This window comes from Molothrus aeneus, chromosome 27, assembly GCF_037042795.1.
Source record: "Molothrus aeneus isolate 106 chromosome 27, BPBGC_Maene_1.0, whole genome shotgun sequence".
NCBI lineage: Eukaryota > Metazoa > Chordata > Aves > Passeriformes > Icteridae > Molothrus > Molothrus aeneus.
In genome coordinates, this window is record NC_089672.1 from 579,569 (window position 1) to 597,071 (window position 17,503).

At 46.5% G+C, this 17,503-nt stretch overlaps 1 protein-coding gene across 1 annotated transcript; it reads right to left on the bottom strand.

Moving 5' to 3' along the window:
* Positions 1-445: 445 nt before the first annotated feature.
* RAB11B (RAB11B, member RAS oncogene family) lies at positions 446-17,245 on the bottom strand. Its single transcript, XM_066566529.1, has 5 exons — positions 17,141-17,245; positions 11,429-11,624; positions 9,397-9,590; positions 7,777-7,857; positions 446-5,080 (listed from the first exon to the last, which is right to left on the bottom strand). The coding sequence occupies exons 1-5, from the start codon at positions 17,178-17,180 to the stop codon at positions 4,935-4,937; spliced, it is 657 nt and encodes a 218-aa protein (XP_066422626.1). The 5' UTR covers positions 17,181-17,245; the 3' UTR covers positions 446-4,934.
* Between the last annotated feature and the right edge of the window lie 258 nt (positions 17,246-17,503).

Consider the following 17,503-nt stretch of genomic DNA (forward strand, 5'->3'; position numbering starts at 1 on the left):
GCTGACGCAGCTCCCGAGCGTCCAATGGACTGCGGGTAACCCGCCAGCGTCGCAACGCGACCCCGCTGGCAACGGCCGGCGGCCAATAGCGGCCCTGCGGCCAAGCCCCGCCCTTCCTCAGCCCCGCCCCGACACCCGGACCCCGGCCTCCCGCCCTCCGCCTCTTGCCCCGCCCCCAGCCCAGGGCCCGCCCCGCGCTGCCCCCGCCCCCAGCACCGGAACAGAGGGACACCGGGACCGCGGGACAGAGGGACACCGGGACCGCGGGACACCGCCCGGCGCGGCGCCCTGCGGCAGTGCAAAGCCCCGGGGATAGCGGGAACGCCGTCTTGCCGCTCCCGGGGGCGCTGGCAGGGGCATCCCCGCCCCACCCCGCGCTCTGGCTCCGGACCCCCCGCCCAGCTTATTCTACAGTTGTGTCTGGAACAGAACTTAACACAGACGGTATGATTTGGCAATCTTTATATCCACAATACATCACAACCATGCACAAAAATCGAGTGGTGTGTTTATTTACAAAAGTGAATTGCACTTAACACATGAACCAGGAATAAAAGTAAATGAAAGGAACCTCTCTTCTGGGTTGCATAAAGGCCCACTACTATTTATAGCCTACAAAGCCTGATAGTCAACACTACCATGCATTATCTGATCAGTGTAAAATAGGAATTGCTGTTATTTATTGAAACAGTGCAGTGCTGGAGATACTCATTCCATGGAAACATTCCATAAATCACCAACTTCATTTAAGAGTCTGCAAGTAAAGAGAATCTACCCTTCAGTCCCCACTTACTGTGCTTTACTTAAGGGCAGTTAGTCTTAACCTCCAATTGTCTGATTTTCCTTAGCTGAAATTCAAGCCCCTACCTTCAACACTGTTCTAGTTTTTTATGGAGGAAAAAAATCTTCCCTAGATGACTGAGCCACTTCACTGGGATCTTCTTTTCTTCTACGGAGTCCAGAACCTCTAAGCAAGTTCTTCCTTCTGCTTGGAAGGGAATGAGCACCAAGCCTCAGCAAGACTCAACCAGAAACAGATCTCACCCCCACCTTGTGGAGCAGTACAGCACACAGGGATCAAAGCACCAGGAGCAAAAATACCTCCTGTACAATTTTCCAACAGCTCGTGTTAAGTAACTGGTTCAAATAACACAACCCATACCACGCCCAGCCAAGAGCTCTGTGTTCACACAAGAGGTCAGCAGGGAGTCACAGAACAGCACCCAAATGGGGGCATCTCTGGCCCCACAGAGGTGGCCTCTACAGCACACACTGAAATCTTTTTAACTAAGTAGCAAGCAGTAACTCAACAACTGAATTTTTACTTTTATACAAATATGGAGCTTTAAAACTTTCCTAGGAACCAAACCTCCTTGTTCTGTGCAGGCTCCAGTGAAGATCCCAGACTAACTTCCCTGCCTGGAAGCACTGACTTTGCAGGAAAAGAGGCTGGATTGATCTGATCTACCCAAGGAATTTATTTTACCAATTCACTGTTTGTGTGCTCAGGACCAAGTCACTTTTATGTATGCATTTTGGCCTTCACCCTCCCCATCAGTAAGAGGAGAGGCAGCACGACAGACTCCTGCCTAATTCTGCATTAAAGGAGCTGTTCTAGACAGCAACAGGAGCCTCTGATGGTTGTGTTATGACACAGGTGGCAGTACTCAGGGCTTTGTAGTGTTTTCAATAGTTAAATGAAACTCAGCTTCAACATCCAAGTAAACAAGCAAAGCACACATTCCTTCTTCTCACAGGCAGCTTTCCTGTTATCAGGAATTTTACAAAAGCCAAACTTAGCCCTCAAATCCCTTGGGGCAGATGGAAGAGAGCTGTAACCTTTTTTTTTCCTGACAGTAATACTGAGAGACACACAGCCATCAAGGCTGTGGGATGAAGCAGTCGAGGTTACATGTAGTCTGTAATTTCCACATCAGGAAAGCATGCTTAAGGAGTCTGGGCTACTGCAGAGCTTCTCTGAATGTCAAACAGCTCTTCCAGCACTTCCAGCTTCCTCAGGATTCCTCCAAGTCTTCCCCTCAGTAATTCCAGCACAGGAGTGGGCTGGGTTGTGGATGCAGTTTCTAAGGAGCACACAATGCTTCATCGGGACACCAGGAACCCCGGATCACAACCCTTGTCCCCAGTCTGTGCACAGGAAGATGGCCTAATCTGGCAGAACTGATCCAATGTCCTTTTTCTATTATCACAAACAGCCTTCTGCTTAGTCTGGGCAGGAGCACCTCACACCCACAGAAGGGCTGTGGCTCTGCCTGGAGAGCAGCACAGCAGCCTGGAGAAAAGCCTTGTCTCATAGCGAGGGACCACAGCAGATGAAAACGCCCAGCCCATTCCCAGTGCTCTCAGGAGCTACACGGGTGCACGTGTGCACACACCAACTCCCCCTGCACGCCCCAGCAAAGGGCAGGAGGCCCCTCCCTGTCACAACACAACAGAATGGTCCAAGGTCCACCAGTGCTGAGGGGCTTGGACAATGGAGTTGTTCAAGAGCTCTTCAATACCCATAAATTTAACTGCGCTTAAGCCCTAGACACTGACCTTTCACTGGGACTCTGCAGCAAAGTTTAAAGCCTTCCACAAAGTCAAAGACTAAGGAAAATCTTTGAAGAGACAAGCAAGTGACTAAACTGTTTCTTGGCTTCTCACACCAGGCCAGACTGATTCTAGAAACTTCATGTTAAGAGCAGGACTTGCAGAGTAAGCATGTTAATACATCACGCTGAACTAATAAGTCTTAACAGTACAATTTCTCCTCATGCTGTCCAGCTGATTTCTTTATATAAAGTTTGTTCAAAAATTAAGGAGCCCAGCTCCACTAGTGTCCACTTGTTCTCAAATGAAATATTTTCAGTATTTCAGAATTTTCCATTCTCTCAATGCCAGCTGTCTGAACACTGACTGCACTTCATGTTCTGGTCTTGGACCACCAAAAAGGAGATATCCCAGTTCCTACCTTCTCTCAACAGAATGCTAGTGAAGCAAATACCAAGTGTGGAAAGTGCTTCCTGAACTGGAACTCCCTTAGGACAGAGCCCTGTGATGCCTACCAAGGAATTCATACCCTCATTCAATGGGATCAGGCTGCAAGCATGCACCCTTGAACCTTGAATGGAACCTCTAAACAAAGCTGAAGAGTGAAAGTGCCAGCACCACGCGCATCCTGTGCTGTGAGCTGGAGCCCTCTCAGTGCATACAGTACAAAATTAAAGGCATTGGTCTGGAAATCTTATAAAAGAAAAGCCATCAGAGTTAACTGCCCTTAATTTTATTACGTAACCAGACAGAACAGTTGAGACTGGAATGTCAGATTTCCTCTTCAAGCACAATTCACAGTTTCATATTTGCTTTGTATCAGTAAAGAAAAACCAACTCACTAATATGCAGCTGGGATTCATCCAGTGAGGTACAGGCTCAGAATACAGAGCAAAAACTCACTGCAAATGGCGCCACAAGCCTTCAGGGAGCAGCAGGTGCTTTCCAGCTCTTCCTTTAGATCATTTCACCCAGTATTTGCCATCAGAACATTCAGCAGATACCGGAGGGGATACAAGTGTGCAAGAGCTAGTGAGTGATGAAAAGCCATCAGAGATTTGCACGAGCAAGCAAGAGACTGACTACACAAAGTTGTGGTAACATTCTTCCCATTCAGCACAGCGAAGAATTATAGTAGTTAGCCCTGCTGATGACAAATCTGTTACATCAGTGAAGTACAATCATTTAAGAATTACAGTCTGCAGTTCAGTAAAATGGTAAGAAGAAAACAACAGATTAGTAGTTATTATGTGAAATCCTAATATTATGCATTTTAGTAGAGGTCAATAGTGAAAGATCATGAAGAGAAAGTTCCAGATACTATGGATCTGCAGAAGTTTTACAAAATGTATAAAGTATTGTGTTTCTCTACAACAACCAAAACCCTTACAAGTGCAGGTATATATGTGACATGAAAATATTGCCTCACTCACTCAGACAGGGGCAGGAGAGATCTAGAGAAAAAGCAGCATGCAAAACAAAAACCCTGGAACTAGCGCAGATCCTGCTTTCAGACACTGACCTACAGTACAAAAAGAAGCCTACTTGTACAGGCTGCAAAAGGTTTCTGAAATCAATATGCTGGCACTTACTGTACAATAATGTTAACTGATTAACATAAGCCATGAATAAATATTACGCCACTTCATAAAGCCTGCACAGGCATTCATGGTGGCAGAGAAAGCAATGCAGACATATTTCATTGTTCCCAAATAAACAAGAATAGAGAAAGATTTCCCAAGCAGGAAACAGTAAACTACACAGCTAGACTAACTGTATTAGGGGTAATTACAGAATAAGTAATGTTATTTTCAACAGCTTTCTTATGTGTGTGCAGCCACTAAAATCCTCACTGTGAGACTTCATCAGGACAGAAAACAGAGCATTTGGCAGGATAGCTAGTTTAATTTCTCCCCCATGTTTACAGAAACACAAGAAAAAGAGATATCTGACTATGGGAGGAAAAAACCTTGTCACCTAAATATAGTTATTTCTTCAACTGGTAGAGTCAAGTCCCATTGTTCCCCTCCCAGAAAATAACAACAACAACAAAACCAAACTGAAAAAATCCTAGCAAAACCAAAACAAGCCTATTTGATAAGAGTGTTTCATGGGATAACATCCAGCAGCAGATTTTCCAACACAAACATGTCTATCAGATCAGTGACTACATTTCAAGCCCAGAAGTCACCACATGGAAGGGGTTTCAGAGGCAGGAGGATGTTAGCCCTACAATTAAAGCTCTAATATGACAGGGGAGATTTGGGAATGGAATAAAGGAGGGAGGAGGGAGTCACTGAATCACAGGAGATAGGAAGTGCACACAAGTTTCTAAATGAAGCACAGACAAAGTGGAGGGCACAAGAGTCATCTAGAGAAGGTCACAGGTTCTGACAGCACTGGAGTTTGTTGGATTTCTGTCCGTCAGTGGTTGGCGGGACGCTGATATCCACGACGTTGTTGCCAGGGGACTCATCGTGCGCAGACCGGTCGGCGATTTGCTTCTGCGACACGATGCGGTAGATTTCTGCAAGGACAGCACACGGTAAGAACATGCCAGAACCCAAGAAGGAGAAGATTTTAACTTGAGGGCTCTGAAAGGGAATCTAGGCTAATCAGATGTGGTGTGTAACGTCTGGCTGGCATTCCAGTTCTGGAATGAATACACCAGCTCTGTCTGGAAAAGTTATTAAGACGAGAGTCCTCATTGCCTTCCACAATAGCACTTCCTATCCTGTTCTTTTTCAATGACTCCATGAAAATGGGGATTATTAAAGGGGTTTTAAATGGGAAAGGAGTAAGAATGCTCATTTCTAAAACAGGGAATCATTATCTTTGTGATTAAAAAAAAAAGTGAGCAGCATACTCTAGAAACACCAATCACCAGGGTGCTGGAAACCTCTGCAGCAGCAACAGGTTACCCGACACCCACCTCCACTCCTGGCAACCTCCTGCCACCAAGTAACAGCAATGCTCCTCTCTGCAACACATCAGTTTTCCTACCTATGACAGAAAAAGCTGCATGGGTCCATAAAGCCCCAGACTTCTCCAAATGAATTTATTTGATTCAAACTAACTTAATGTTTGAAAGCATACAGATCCACAAAGCTGTAATCACTGAAGACAGACTGCCAACTCAAAAGCTTTCACAAACCGTTTCAACTGCATACTTAGCAGAAGTCTTGTAAGTGGAAAGGTTTGTAAGTTAAATTATTTCATTGACTATAAGCCCTTGTTCCAACTTCCCTCCATTGTGAAACAGGAAAAGGGCAAGTACTTCCCTGCAAGTCTGTGGTAAATATTATGGTCACATTCATACAGCCACAACCCCAAAACAGCAACACCCAAAGCCTTTAGTAAGGATTAAAATTCACAGAGGACTGTGCAGGGTTTTTTTATGGGGATTTTTGGTTCGGTTTCTTTGGTGGTTTTTTGGGGCTTTTTTAAGAATCTGCACAACATATATTTATGTTGTTTAAAATTAAAACCTCTAACTCAAGGCCAATCTTGTTGCCACTGGCTACCTACAGATCTTTGCTAAAGGGAGGAGGAGGGCTGTTCAGAGGCTGTCACACCTTTTTCTTTCCTGCTCAGTACTGTATTTGAATTTCAGCTGTTTAGAGTGGTTGCCAAGCCCCCTTTGCTTTGGGGTAGCATCTCTTTGGGGTGTTTTGTGGGGTTTTTTTTCTTCCAGTTGTTAGTGATTCCTCAAACAAGTGGCCAGTAACGAAACTCCTGTCCTGCTGTTCCCATTCTCTTCCCTCCACCGAGTCCCCTGTGGTGGTTCCCAACTCACTACTCTACACAGCACATTCTCCTAGGTTCCTTCTCTCTTAGAAGGATGATTCTCCCCCAGGTGTAATTTCTTTAGGAATAGCCTTTTCAGGACTTCTCAGTCTTATTATCCATGTGCCTATGCTACCTGACCAGACAATCTCAACACTTTTGGGAGCCCAGGATGCTGTGAGAGAGAGGGGTTTGAGTTCAGTTTGCCTGGGCCTGACCTCAGCTTGAGGTGTTACAGCACTGTGGCTCTCCTAGAGTGGCCTGAGGCCAGCATCTCTAACCAGGGTCAGTCTCAGGACAACACTGCAAGGGAAGGCAGGATGGATGGTGACCACTGAGCTACACTCAGAACACTAAAATAAAAAATACTCTCTCAAAGTGCCAGGGAAGTTGCTTCAAATCCAGCCAAATGTCCCAGATCAGCCACAAATCTGCTACACAGTGTGAGATCAGCCCAGCTCCAGCTCTGGGCAGTCAGCTCTGCCTCACACTCCAGATGCTTCACTAGTGGCTCTTTAATAACACAGATCTGCTGGGCACCAAATGCAGCCCATTCCTCATCTGTCAGGCTTTTACCTATAGAGGCAGCTTGGCTACCCTTTATTTCCTGTCCACCTCTTCTTGGGCACCTTGGAGTCAGAATTGGGGTTGCTCAGTCTGGAGAAGAAAAGGCTCTGGGAAGATCTTAATGCAGACTACCAACAATTACAGTCCCCAAAGAGAGCTGGAGAGGGACTTTGGACAAGGGCCTGGAGGTACAGAACAAGGGGGAATGGCTTCCCACTGCCAGAGGGCAGGGTTAGATGGGATAGTGGGAAGAAATTCTTGGCTGTGAGGGTGGTGAGGCCCTGGCACAGGTTGCCCAGAGCAGCTGTGGCTGCCCCTGGATCCCTGGAAGTGCCCAAGGCCAGGCTGGACAGGGCTTGGAGCAGACTGGGAGAGTGGGAGGTGTCCCTGCCCATGGCTCACTGTCAACTTGATATCCTTCAGAATCCCCAGGTCCATCTCTGCAGAAGATGCTGCTGGTGCAGTGCAGTCACCACCTTTGCTATCAGCTGAGAATAAGAGTTCAGTAGTCTGAAAATGGTACCAGCCTGCATTGGTGCAAGAGAAGATACTGCAACACTTAACTTCCAGTATGACTGAGGCTTCACTGCTGAGATTTTGTGCAGGCACAGAAGTACAGTTACTAGTCCCTTTACAACAGTGCTATTGCAATAGCTTGCACTTATGGAACATCAGGAGACAGAAACCCTCACCTGGGAGAGAAAGGAGTGTATGGGGTGGGAGGCATAACACAAAGGTGAGATTAGAAAGTTTGCAAAGCAACGATTGTTCCCACCACTCATTTCCAAAACATTCCAGAAAACTACAGAGTATGCCCATGAAGAGGATCCACCACCTCAGCTGCTCCTCTGAATCCATAACAAACCATACCTGTAAGGATGTTCTTGAAGGCTTCTTCTACATTTGTAGAGTCCAGAGCAGATGTTTCAATAAAAGATAAGTTATTTTTTTCTGTAATAAACAAGAAGTGGTTCAGTTAAAAAATTTAATGACACTTTATGTCACATTTACTTTGAGGTTTTTTAACTTTTATTTTAGGCCAAACCAGCCAGGGCACAGTAATCTTTTTTCTTTTCCTTGTTGCACAAGGAACACCTTGGTGCTGCAGTTCAGCAACATTTCCTTTGCCCAAAGTGCAAGAACATTTTCCCTACTGCAGCCCTTGCTCAGTCAAACAGCACAAAATACCATTCTCTTCTGGCTACAGATCACACCCAGAGGCACCTTGAGCAAGAGCCCCAGCAAAAGCACATCAGCTGCTACAGAGACACAATTCTCCTCTGCAATGCCAAGATCAAAAGACCTATACTTTCCTAATCAGACCCCACTTCCAAGTAACAATGACCCCCTGAAACAGTCTATTTTAATTCTTTCCTCTTACAATGCAATTTTTAAAAAATTATTATTTAAAAAAGAAAGTGATTAACACTCAAATATCATACCTAGAATGGTTCTGTATCACCTGCCCAGGAACAGGCAAATTTCAGTAATGGAGCTTAAACAGCAACAATCAGAGAATCACTAGCAATTTAAAACAGCCTTAGGAGGAAGTCCAGGGTTAAAAAGTAAGAAGCTGAACCAGGTGACCGAGGTAATAGACTGTCTGGGGCACCCACCAACTTGTTTTGCTTCTTTTACATAAATGTCACTTCTCCTCCATCTGAAAATTTAAAGTGGCTTTATTACCCTCAGGGTACTTGCTTACCAGCAAACTTCAGAAAGTGTGTATAAGCAAGCCTTGGTAATATTTCTAGAGGTATTTTAGAAGTTGTACATTTACATTCCACCTCCAAGCTTGACAGCCACACAAAAGCTGAATGTCCCCAGGCCTTTCCGGACAAAAGAATATCTGACCAGTGCTCTGCCAGGTAAGGAAGAGAGAAGGAATGCAGTGGCAGCATCTTACATAACTCACTTGACTTCTCCCAACAAATGATAATTTTCAAACCTGATGATCGCTGCATTTAAGTGAGACTAGATGACAACATTACAGGCATCAGTGCTCTAGAGCAGCAACCACCCCATCTAAGAGAAGGTTCAGCATTCATTTGTAGCTGTCCACATTGATATCTACTCAGCAGAAGCAGGTCTCTAGGAAGGGGGGATGGACATTTTACATTGTGATTTTTTAAATTTTTATTGTGATATTCTCTCTTCTAAATACTGCTTACTGTTTCTAGCCTTGTTAGAAGAAGTGTTTATTCTTCAGCTATCAGGCAGCTCAAGGACAGTGTTTCAAAAACATGTACTACCACTAGATTTAAAAAACAACAGAAAACCGCAAACTAAAAATGGCAAAGAGAATTCTCCAAAAAAACCAAACCAACCGCACATGCTAGTTAATAAGTCAAGATATTTCAATATAAAAAACCAAAAAACAACAAAACATCTTAAATGCCTTTTTTAGGGTCCAAACTAAAAAAAGGGAGTTGAGGTGGGAGTTGAGCCCTGGACAAAGGGTGTGATCCCAGCAGCCCCACCCATCCATACCTGCGAAGGCCCGGGCCTCGTCGGTGGGCACGGCCCGCAGGTGGCGCAGGTCGCTCTTGTTGCCCACCAGCATGATCACGATGTTGTTGTCGGCGTGGTCCCGCAGCTCCTTCAGCCAGCGCTCCACATTCTCGTAGGTGAGGTGTTTGGCAATGTCATAGACGAGCAGAGCCCCGACAGCACCGCGGTAATATCTGAAAGCAGGAGGCACAGCCCTTCAACAACAGCTCTGTCCCAGCCACACCAGCACACGGGCCATCCCGCTCCTCCATAATGCGCTCCCAGGCAGAAAAAGTTGTGCTGATGCAGATACTGTTGTTGGAGTGGTTTTGAAGCCTGAGACAAGTTCCAAATGCAGGGCCTTTTTCTAATAGCATTTCTAAAAGAATCCAGTATGTGTACCAAAATGCTGGAGAGCCTCCAGAAACCAGGACTGAAAATGTCCTGTCTGCTCCAGCTGTGTATAGGAAAACTCACCATTGCAGAATCGGTGCAGCTGGGAGGTTTTTGTGAAGTTACAACCTAACTTTCTCGAGGAAAACAGCCCTTTATAAAATGTCAGTATTTGTTCCTGATCCTTCAACTATCTCCTGTCCCTCCTACAAATTAAAGAGGGGACTCTGGACTATATTGTCACTATCCACCAGCTCTAATCCAGGAACAGGGTTTGCCTCCTCAGCACAGGTTTGGGCCCATTTCAACACAAGCCAAGGGCTCAGCTCAGCACAAGCCAATCTGTATCAGCAATCCTTTAACATCCATTATCTCTCTTCCACACAATCCTACCATTTCTCCTCAGTTCTGCCAGCACCTGTCTGACATGTTGTTGAACTGAGTCAGGGCACCAAGTCAGCAGAAATCATTCTCTTTTCCCTGATGTTTGGCATTCTGCTGGCCGAGCAGGCTGAACTGGCTGAGTGATGTGTCAAGCAGCAGTTAGTGCCAGCACAAAGGAGAGGCAGCTGCACTAACTCCCAGCAGTAAAACCTGTTGTTGTTGACCCAGACTAGACTAGAAGATTTTACAGCAAGAGCAAGGGTCACAAAAAAATTTCTGGAAGTCACACTAACAATTCCAGAAAATATGCAATTTGAAATTGTCACTTACATCTCCTTTTGCATCCCTTTCCCTATGGACTGCTCCCTTTGGGCTTCAGGGTCACCTGGTTTTCTCCCATCTTGACAAAATTCCTTTTACCTTGAGTTTAATGGGTCAATCTGTTCGTGACTCAGAAACATGTTTTTACCTTTAAAAACTGATACACATCTGTAACATAACAAAAAAATCAACTCACTGATCAAAAAATGCTCTGGAGAACCAGGCCTGACCAAAGGATTTGCTTTTTGTCCTCTGCAGATACTTTTGCCACCATAGAAATAGGTACAGCTCAAACCACCCTGTGGATTACCAAGGTGCCACAGGTGAAAAAGCTTCTCACCTCCAGGGATTGTGCCTAATGTTGCACAGCCAGCACTATCATTGTTGCCTTCCTACTTCCTGGCTATTCAGTGTCTGCACTCATGTACCTAATTTTCAGGGCTGTGACTAATTCAAAGTCATTGAGATTTCAAAGGACTTTGTGGCTGCAGGTTTTCCTAAAAATACCCTCAATCTCAAGACTGAGGAGGCAATTGAGACAGAAGCCATGGGTGTTACAGTAAGCCACCATACCTAGACCAAAACTTGATACCAACAGTGCCCAGCTTCCCTCTGAAATGACACTCACTCCACATAATGAATGCAGCACATTCAGCACAGACAAAAAACTAAACCCCAAAACTCAAACAGAATTTCCCACAGTTTTGATTTAAGCTGTCATTTGTTTCCGTAACCGTAACATGAGAACCTAAAAAGTACTTTCATTATAGTAATCAAGGGAACACAAAAGTATTTGCTACATTATGACTTGGATCTACACTGAAGTCTGTCACAATGACGTTGTCATGTGTGCCAAATATGTTTCACTCTCTACCCATACATTTATCTGCAGCATCTCTCCTGGAATTCTGTTGAGCAAAGACAGAGTACTCACGCTGAGGTAATGGCGCGGTATCGCTCCTGGCCTGCGGTATCCCAGATCTGGGCTTTTATCGTCTTCCCATCCACCTGGATGCTCCTGGTGGCAAATTCCACCCCAATGGTGCTCTTACTTTCCAGATTGAACTCATTGCGTGTGAAACGTGACAGAAGATTACTTTTCCCAACTCCAGAGTCTCCAATCAACACAACTGAAAGCAGAGACATTATTTTCACAATTAATTTCTCATACCAGCTCCAAGTCCAGGCTGCAGTGTGGCCTGGCAGGCAGCATCCACCAGAAATGCAGTCAGGTAACACAGGAGAGACAACATAGACAACATCACAGTCTTTACTATGCACACCTTGCTTCTCCAACCCTAGAAGAGCCCCAAGCTGTTTTGTGGTGAGTAGCTGCCCGGTCCTCAGAGGTGAAAATGAGAAATTGCTACAGTGACTCTCAAAGTCAAACAGCGCTTTGGAAGCCCCAACCACGGCAGCAGGCAGAGGTAAGACATGCCCCTCACACACTCAACCTTTGGCACAGGAAGGCTGCAACCCACATTTTAAGAAACTACAGGCAAGAACATGGCAACAGGCCACTTGTCTGCCCAACAAAAGCCTTTGTACAGTGTAAGTGTACTCTATTTTTATTAAAAAAATAAAAGACATGGTAAGTAAACAATCATTTGCAGTCCCTATTGGAGTCATATAGGGTGTTGTAATTCAATAATTTAATTAATAAATATGTTCACCACAAAAACGGGAAAACAGGAGATATTTGCTACTACAAAAAAGATACAAAGCAAAGCAGAACTTCATCCAACAAAACAAGTTGTAGTAGACTGCATGAGAAGTAAGAGATGAACTAGAAACCTCTGCCTCCACACATGGTGTTGCCATGATAACAGAAAAATGTAAGTGCAGAGAGATCTTCAGCGCACAAAACCCAGCTTTCCTGAAAGGAATTGTGAAAACAAAGGCACATCTTGAGGCAGGAGGTTCCCTCTACTTTTTTGCTTATAGATGAGAGCAAGAAACAACAGAGAGAAACAGCTGAAACAGCTGAGCCAAGCTCCCTTCCTCTCACAAACACTCTTATCACATACCCTTTGGAATTCAAGTGTCCTGGCTCAAGCAAAAAAGGAAGAAAGGCAGCCAGCCTCTGTGAGCTTCTTTAACCTTGGGAATATTTCCTACTCCAGTTCTAAGTACAGATTTGCTGATCTTCCTCATTCATTTGGTCTGCTTTTCCTACAGAAAAGCAGATACGGACAAAAAACAGTCCCAATTTCCCCCCAGCAACTACAGAAGAACCTTCTCATTGCACACTTCCAGAATGAGCTCACCAGTGTTTTCTCAGGGCCAAGGATCATACTTGTCTTTTAGTGGTGCTACAGGTTTTCTCTGCTCAGGCCATTGTTTGAGGAGGGAGCTCTGGCAGTGCCCTGCTCCAGCTCGCTGCCATCCCAGCCCTGGAGCACATTCCCAGGCTGGTGCTGGACCCGGCTCTCTGCTGCGACAGCTCCCGAGCTGCACAGGGCCATTGTTGAAACGCTGGAGAGCCCCTGTGCAGCTCATCTGCCCGAGAGCACAGACAGACAATTGTGCTAGCACAGCTGAACAGGCAAAACACAACACAGGCAGGAATGGGCAGCCAGCACATCGTGGCAAGGCACCACAACTCCCCACCCGGGAGAACTTAAACCAGCTCCTCACAGTGCTCTCTCTGCTTTCCCTGGCAAACAGCCTAAACCACTTTTTAGGGTATGAGAACAGATAGATAAAAAAAGATTTTATTCCAAGTTCTAACTCTAGGATTTTGTCAGCTTTATTTTCCGGACAAACAGTTTTTCATCACTAATTCCATGGGACCTTCCAAGAACAGGCAGAGGTCACCCATCTTGCACAGGGACCTGGGGCTGGAGTAGGCTCTATCCTACAGCAAAGCCCTGGCCAGAACCAAAAGTAAGAATATCCACCACACAAGCTAGACCAGATTGGAAGACCCCTGAGGCTTCCAACTGTTTCTGAAGGGAGCTCTCTTCCCATGATTTTGCAGCTGGAGAAAGCATAGCCTTTCCACATTCTAGCCATCTCTCAGGCTCCGGCATTTTAAAAGTATCAATTTGGGGCATAAACCATGCAAATGGCTCTCAGGTCATTAACTCCATCTGTCACTGGAAGAAAATTCCAGGGGTCCTGTGCTCCTTTGGCTGGTTATTCACAGGCTCCCTTCACCGTGCTGCCCCACACTCCAGCAGAGCTTCTAGGAGAGCATTTTTCAGAAGTCAAAGGAAGGCAACCAGATCCCAATTCAATAAAGAGCATTCCTAGAGTTTCCATGTGCTTCTTATTAATACCCAATCTTGAGCACTAAAAGGGCATTTTCACTTTCAGGAGAAAGATGCCAAGAGTGGGGGCCCCACATGCAGAGAGAAGCTACAAATTTATTTTCTACAGGAGCTGAGCAAGAAGATACCTTCAGCATTCTGGACTAAGTGATTAGATCTTGGGAAAGTTTCTAAATTTGGTAACAGACCACCACACAGTATTGCCTGTTCAAATTCAGAAGTCATGACAGAGAAGGAAAGAGTTCCAAATGACAGCTTAAGAGTCTGAATACTCTCTAAACACATCTCACCAGAACCAAGGAACTCGCTCTCAAAATGCCCCTAAGGGCCACACTGGTGATGAAAAGATCCTGGAAGTGACATGAACCAATAACCAGCACCAGCCACCTTCAGCTGGCCCTAAGCACACAGACAAGCCTTGCATAGTGCCCTGTTTATATCCTGAATCCTGCTCCTTCAGTATTTCCTGGTTTTCTCTCTCCTCCAGCACCCCCTGCCACTGTGTGGGTTATGCATCACCACCACATTATCCATCCATCCATCAACTCAGTCACCACCCTCACTCTGCTTCCTGTGTCTACAACATCCAGAACTACAGCACAATCCCACCCCGAACACCTGCCCTGTATATTGAGATCCTTGTACAAAACCAGCCAAAGTCAGGATGAAAATTCCAGTGCCATACATCACTAGTAAGAAAGGGGAAATAAATAGATCAAGTTTATGACAGAATTCTAAAAACATTCATTTATTAATCTGGGAAAAAGAATATATACTTTTGAGTATATAAGAAGATTAAGACTCCCTCTAGCAGAGACCATCTAATGAGAGTTTGTGATAAATCTGAAGTACATAAGGTTGCCAGATATTGGTGACTAATAGGATACACATTTGTTTTTAAAAACCTCAGCCTTAGCTACACAGAGACTAATCAGAGCAGTCTAAATTCCCACAAAAGTAAAAGAAAGCTCTTTTGCCCTATGGCTGATTTTTCCTGCCTTTTTCATGAGCCAGCACACATCTGCACAACCTCAGATTTAATTTTTAAAATAAACACTGATAATAGCTAATCTTGGGAGCAAAATTAATGTGCAGATCACATTTAATAGGTACAAGACTTCCAATATTTTTAACGGCTCTTCAAATGTCATGAATTCAATTCCAAATCAACGCACTCAAAACACATCCTGAAAAGTCCCTGCTTTTTCACCATTCCTGCTACAAAACTAACTGGGAATAGAGGCCAGAACTGCTGGCTTCACTTGGGTCACATCACTGAGCACAGCCACAAGCTCTTCGCAGCCTCACCACCCCACGCAGCCCTGCACACACAGCTTGGCTCCTTCCCCCAAAGAATGGTTCAGGCACTTTGGTAAAGAGTAATATTTTGTTGTAATCAATAAAATAAGCAGTTCTGTTGGGATGCACACAGAAAAAAGGGAAATTGGGAACAAAGAAGCATTAGGTCAGCAGAGCAGATCTGACTATAATCACTTACAATCCCAGACTGCTCCCAAACCTTAAGTTAGTCATTGCCTGCCACATGCTGTCCTTTGGAAATAGGTGGCAGGGGAAACAGTCAAGCCTTAAATTTAATAAAAATAAACCGTCCCAGACTTAAGATCCTCCTACATCATTATTTCTACCTCTAACTACTACACAGACTGACAGAACGTAGTTCAAAAGTCATCTGTGTAGCTAAGAAGGGGCTAAACCACAAACCAAACAAAGTCCTGGACATCATTATAGCAACTGTCCTTGAGGTTTAATTCTACTATTGAAGGAGGCAAAAAGAAAAGTAGGAGAGTTGGTCCCACAGCAGAGCCCTCATCCCACTTGGTCCCATTTATATTATTTTTTGTCTAGTCCCAAAAAGCCTCAGAAGAAGGAAAAGATAAATAATCAAACCCACAAAGAAACCCTTCTCTATCTACTTTTTTTTTTTTAGAAATCCACACAACAACCCCTCCCAAAAGATGCACAGAAAAGGACAATTCTCTCACCCATTTTTATTAAGTGCTACAAAGTTTGCCAGCATCACCACAGCACAGATCCTGATCAAATGGCTTTAGGTTCAGTCTCATTCCAAATAACATTAAAAACGCATTTCAAAGCAAGTATTTTTAAGATGAATGCATTCTCCTTAGCTAATTGAATATTCAGAGAAAGAAAAAAATAAGTACAATTTTTAGGCTTTCAAGTTCCTGGCTATTAAACCACCTGGGAAACAGACTTCAGAAGGAAACTACTTTAGACTCAGACAGTTTAGTACATTTTTACAGGCTGGTTGTCTGCTTTATAGGCAAAAAAGAAATAAGGGCTTTTTTCCCCATTGTCTTCAAGATTCAACCCACTGTAAAGCAAATAAAGCAAATTGGCAAATACATTTATATTTCCCACAGATGAGTAACTGTTCTTTTCTTTGCTCCACAAGTTCAGAATCACTGCTGCCCTTGTGAGCATCCAGGTACAAAGTCATGGAATGCCTGGGAAATTGTCACAGCAGCAAGTGACGCCCAGAGCCCTCACAGACCGCCACAGCACCGCTGGCACTGCCCTTCCCAAGAGTGAACTCTTGGGATGGAAATCAGGTTTCAGCCACTCTACCAACAGTAGATCTAGTGCAAAACGGGCTAGGAAACCAAAGACGAGGGTGCTACACCCACCTGCACTGCTCCTCGGGCCTCACAGGCAGAGCTGTGGGCTGCTCCGGGAAATTGGTCAGCTTGACCCTCTGGACAGGCAGGAGGCCGGCCTGGGGAAACACCCACGGGACAGAAACCCCGAAGCCATCCCACGGGATGACATCCTCCGGCTGTCCCCGGAGCCAGCGCAGGAGGAGCAGCACCGAGCCCTCACAAGAGCCCTGGCCAGCCCGACATGCCACAGGAAGGGGCAGGGCAGGCACGGCAAACACCCATCAGCACAGCCAGTTAACACCGCTCCGGTCCCAGGCTCCCAGTACCGGCGCTCAGCGGGGACCTGCGAAGGAGCCTCCACCGAAGCTGACGGTTTTGCAGCTCCGACTCGACACCAGGCGATCTCCAGACAACCACAGGCACGGCCGGGCACAGGCACAGCCCCGGCCCGCGGCCCGGCCGCTCCCCGCCGAGGCTCCGGTCGCCCCCGGGGATCGCAGCCGCCCAGCTGCTGGCGCACAGCCCACGCGGGCCGGGCCGGGACGGGGCGGAGCGGGCAGGCCCTGGCGGCTCTCCCGCCGCTCCCCCGGCTCTGCCATGGCTCCAGACCAGGCCGGGGGCCCACAAGGCCGTCCCGCGCACCAAGGCCGCGGCGGACGCCCTGGGCCCGCGCGGCTCGCTGGTCCCGGCCGAGAGCGGCGCGGTGCGGCGGCCGTGGCCCTGCTGAGCACGTACCTTTGAACAGATAGTCGTACTCGTCGTCGCGGGTGCCCATGGCGATGGCGGCGCCGACCCTCTGCCTGCCCGGCACCGACCGCGGCCCAGCCGGGGAGGGGCGCTCCCGCACGGCCCAATCAGCGCCCGCCAGAGACCGCAGGAGGCGGGCACTGCGCCAGATCCATCAACGACAGCCAATAAATGACGGGAACTCCGCTGACTGGCGGGGAACGGTGCCCAATCGAAGAGAGGCAGCTGGGGAGGGGCGGTGCTTGGGTGCCCGAGCGGGGACCCTGAGAGACGGGGCGGGGCCGGGTGGAGGGGCGGGGTTTGTGTAAGGGCCGGGGCGGGGCTCCGGGGCGCGGAGCGGGGGCAGTCTGC

Coding starts and splice junctions, on each gene's coding strand:
- RAB11B (XM_066566529.1), bottom strand. CDS start 17,180: ATGGGCACCCGCGACGACGAGTACGACTATCTGTTCAAAG. Junction 11,625..17,140: donor GTACGACTATCTGTTCAAAG/GTACGTGCTCAG, acceptor CTCTGCTTTCAG/TTGTGTTGATTGGAGACTCT. Junction 9,591..11,428: donor TACCGCGCCATTACCTCAGC/GTGAGTACTCTG, acceptor TCCTGCTTTCAG/ATATTACCGCGGTGCTGTCG.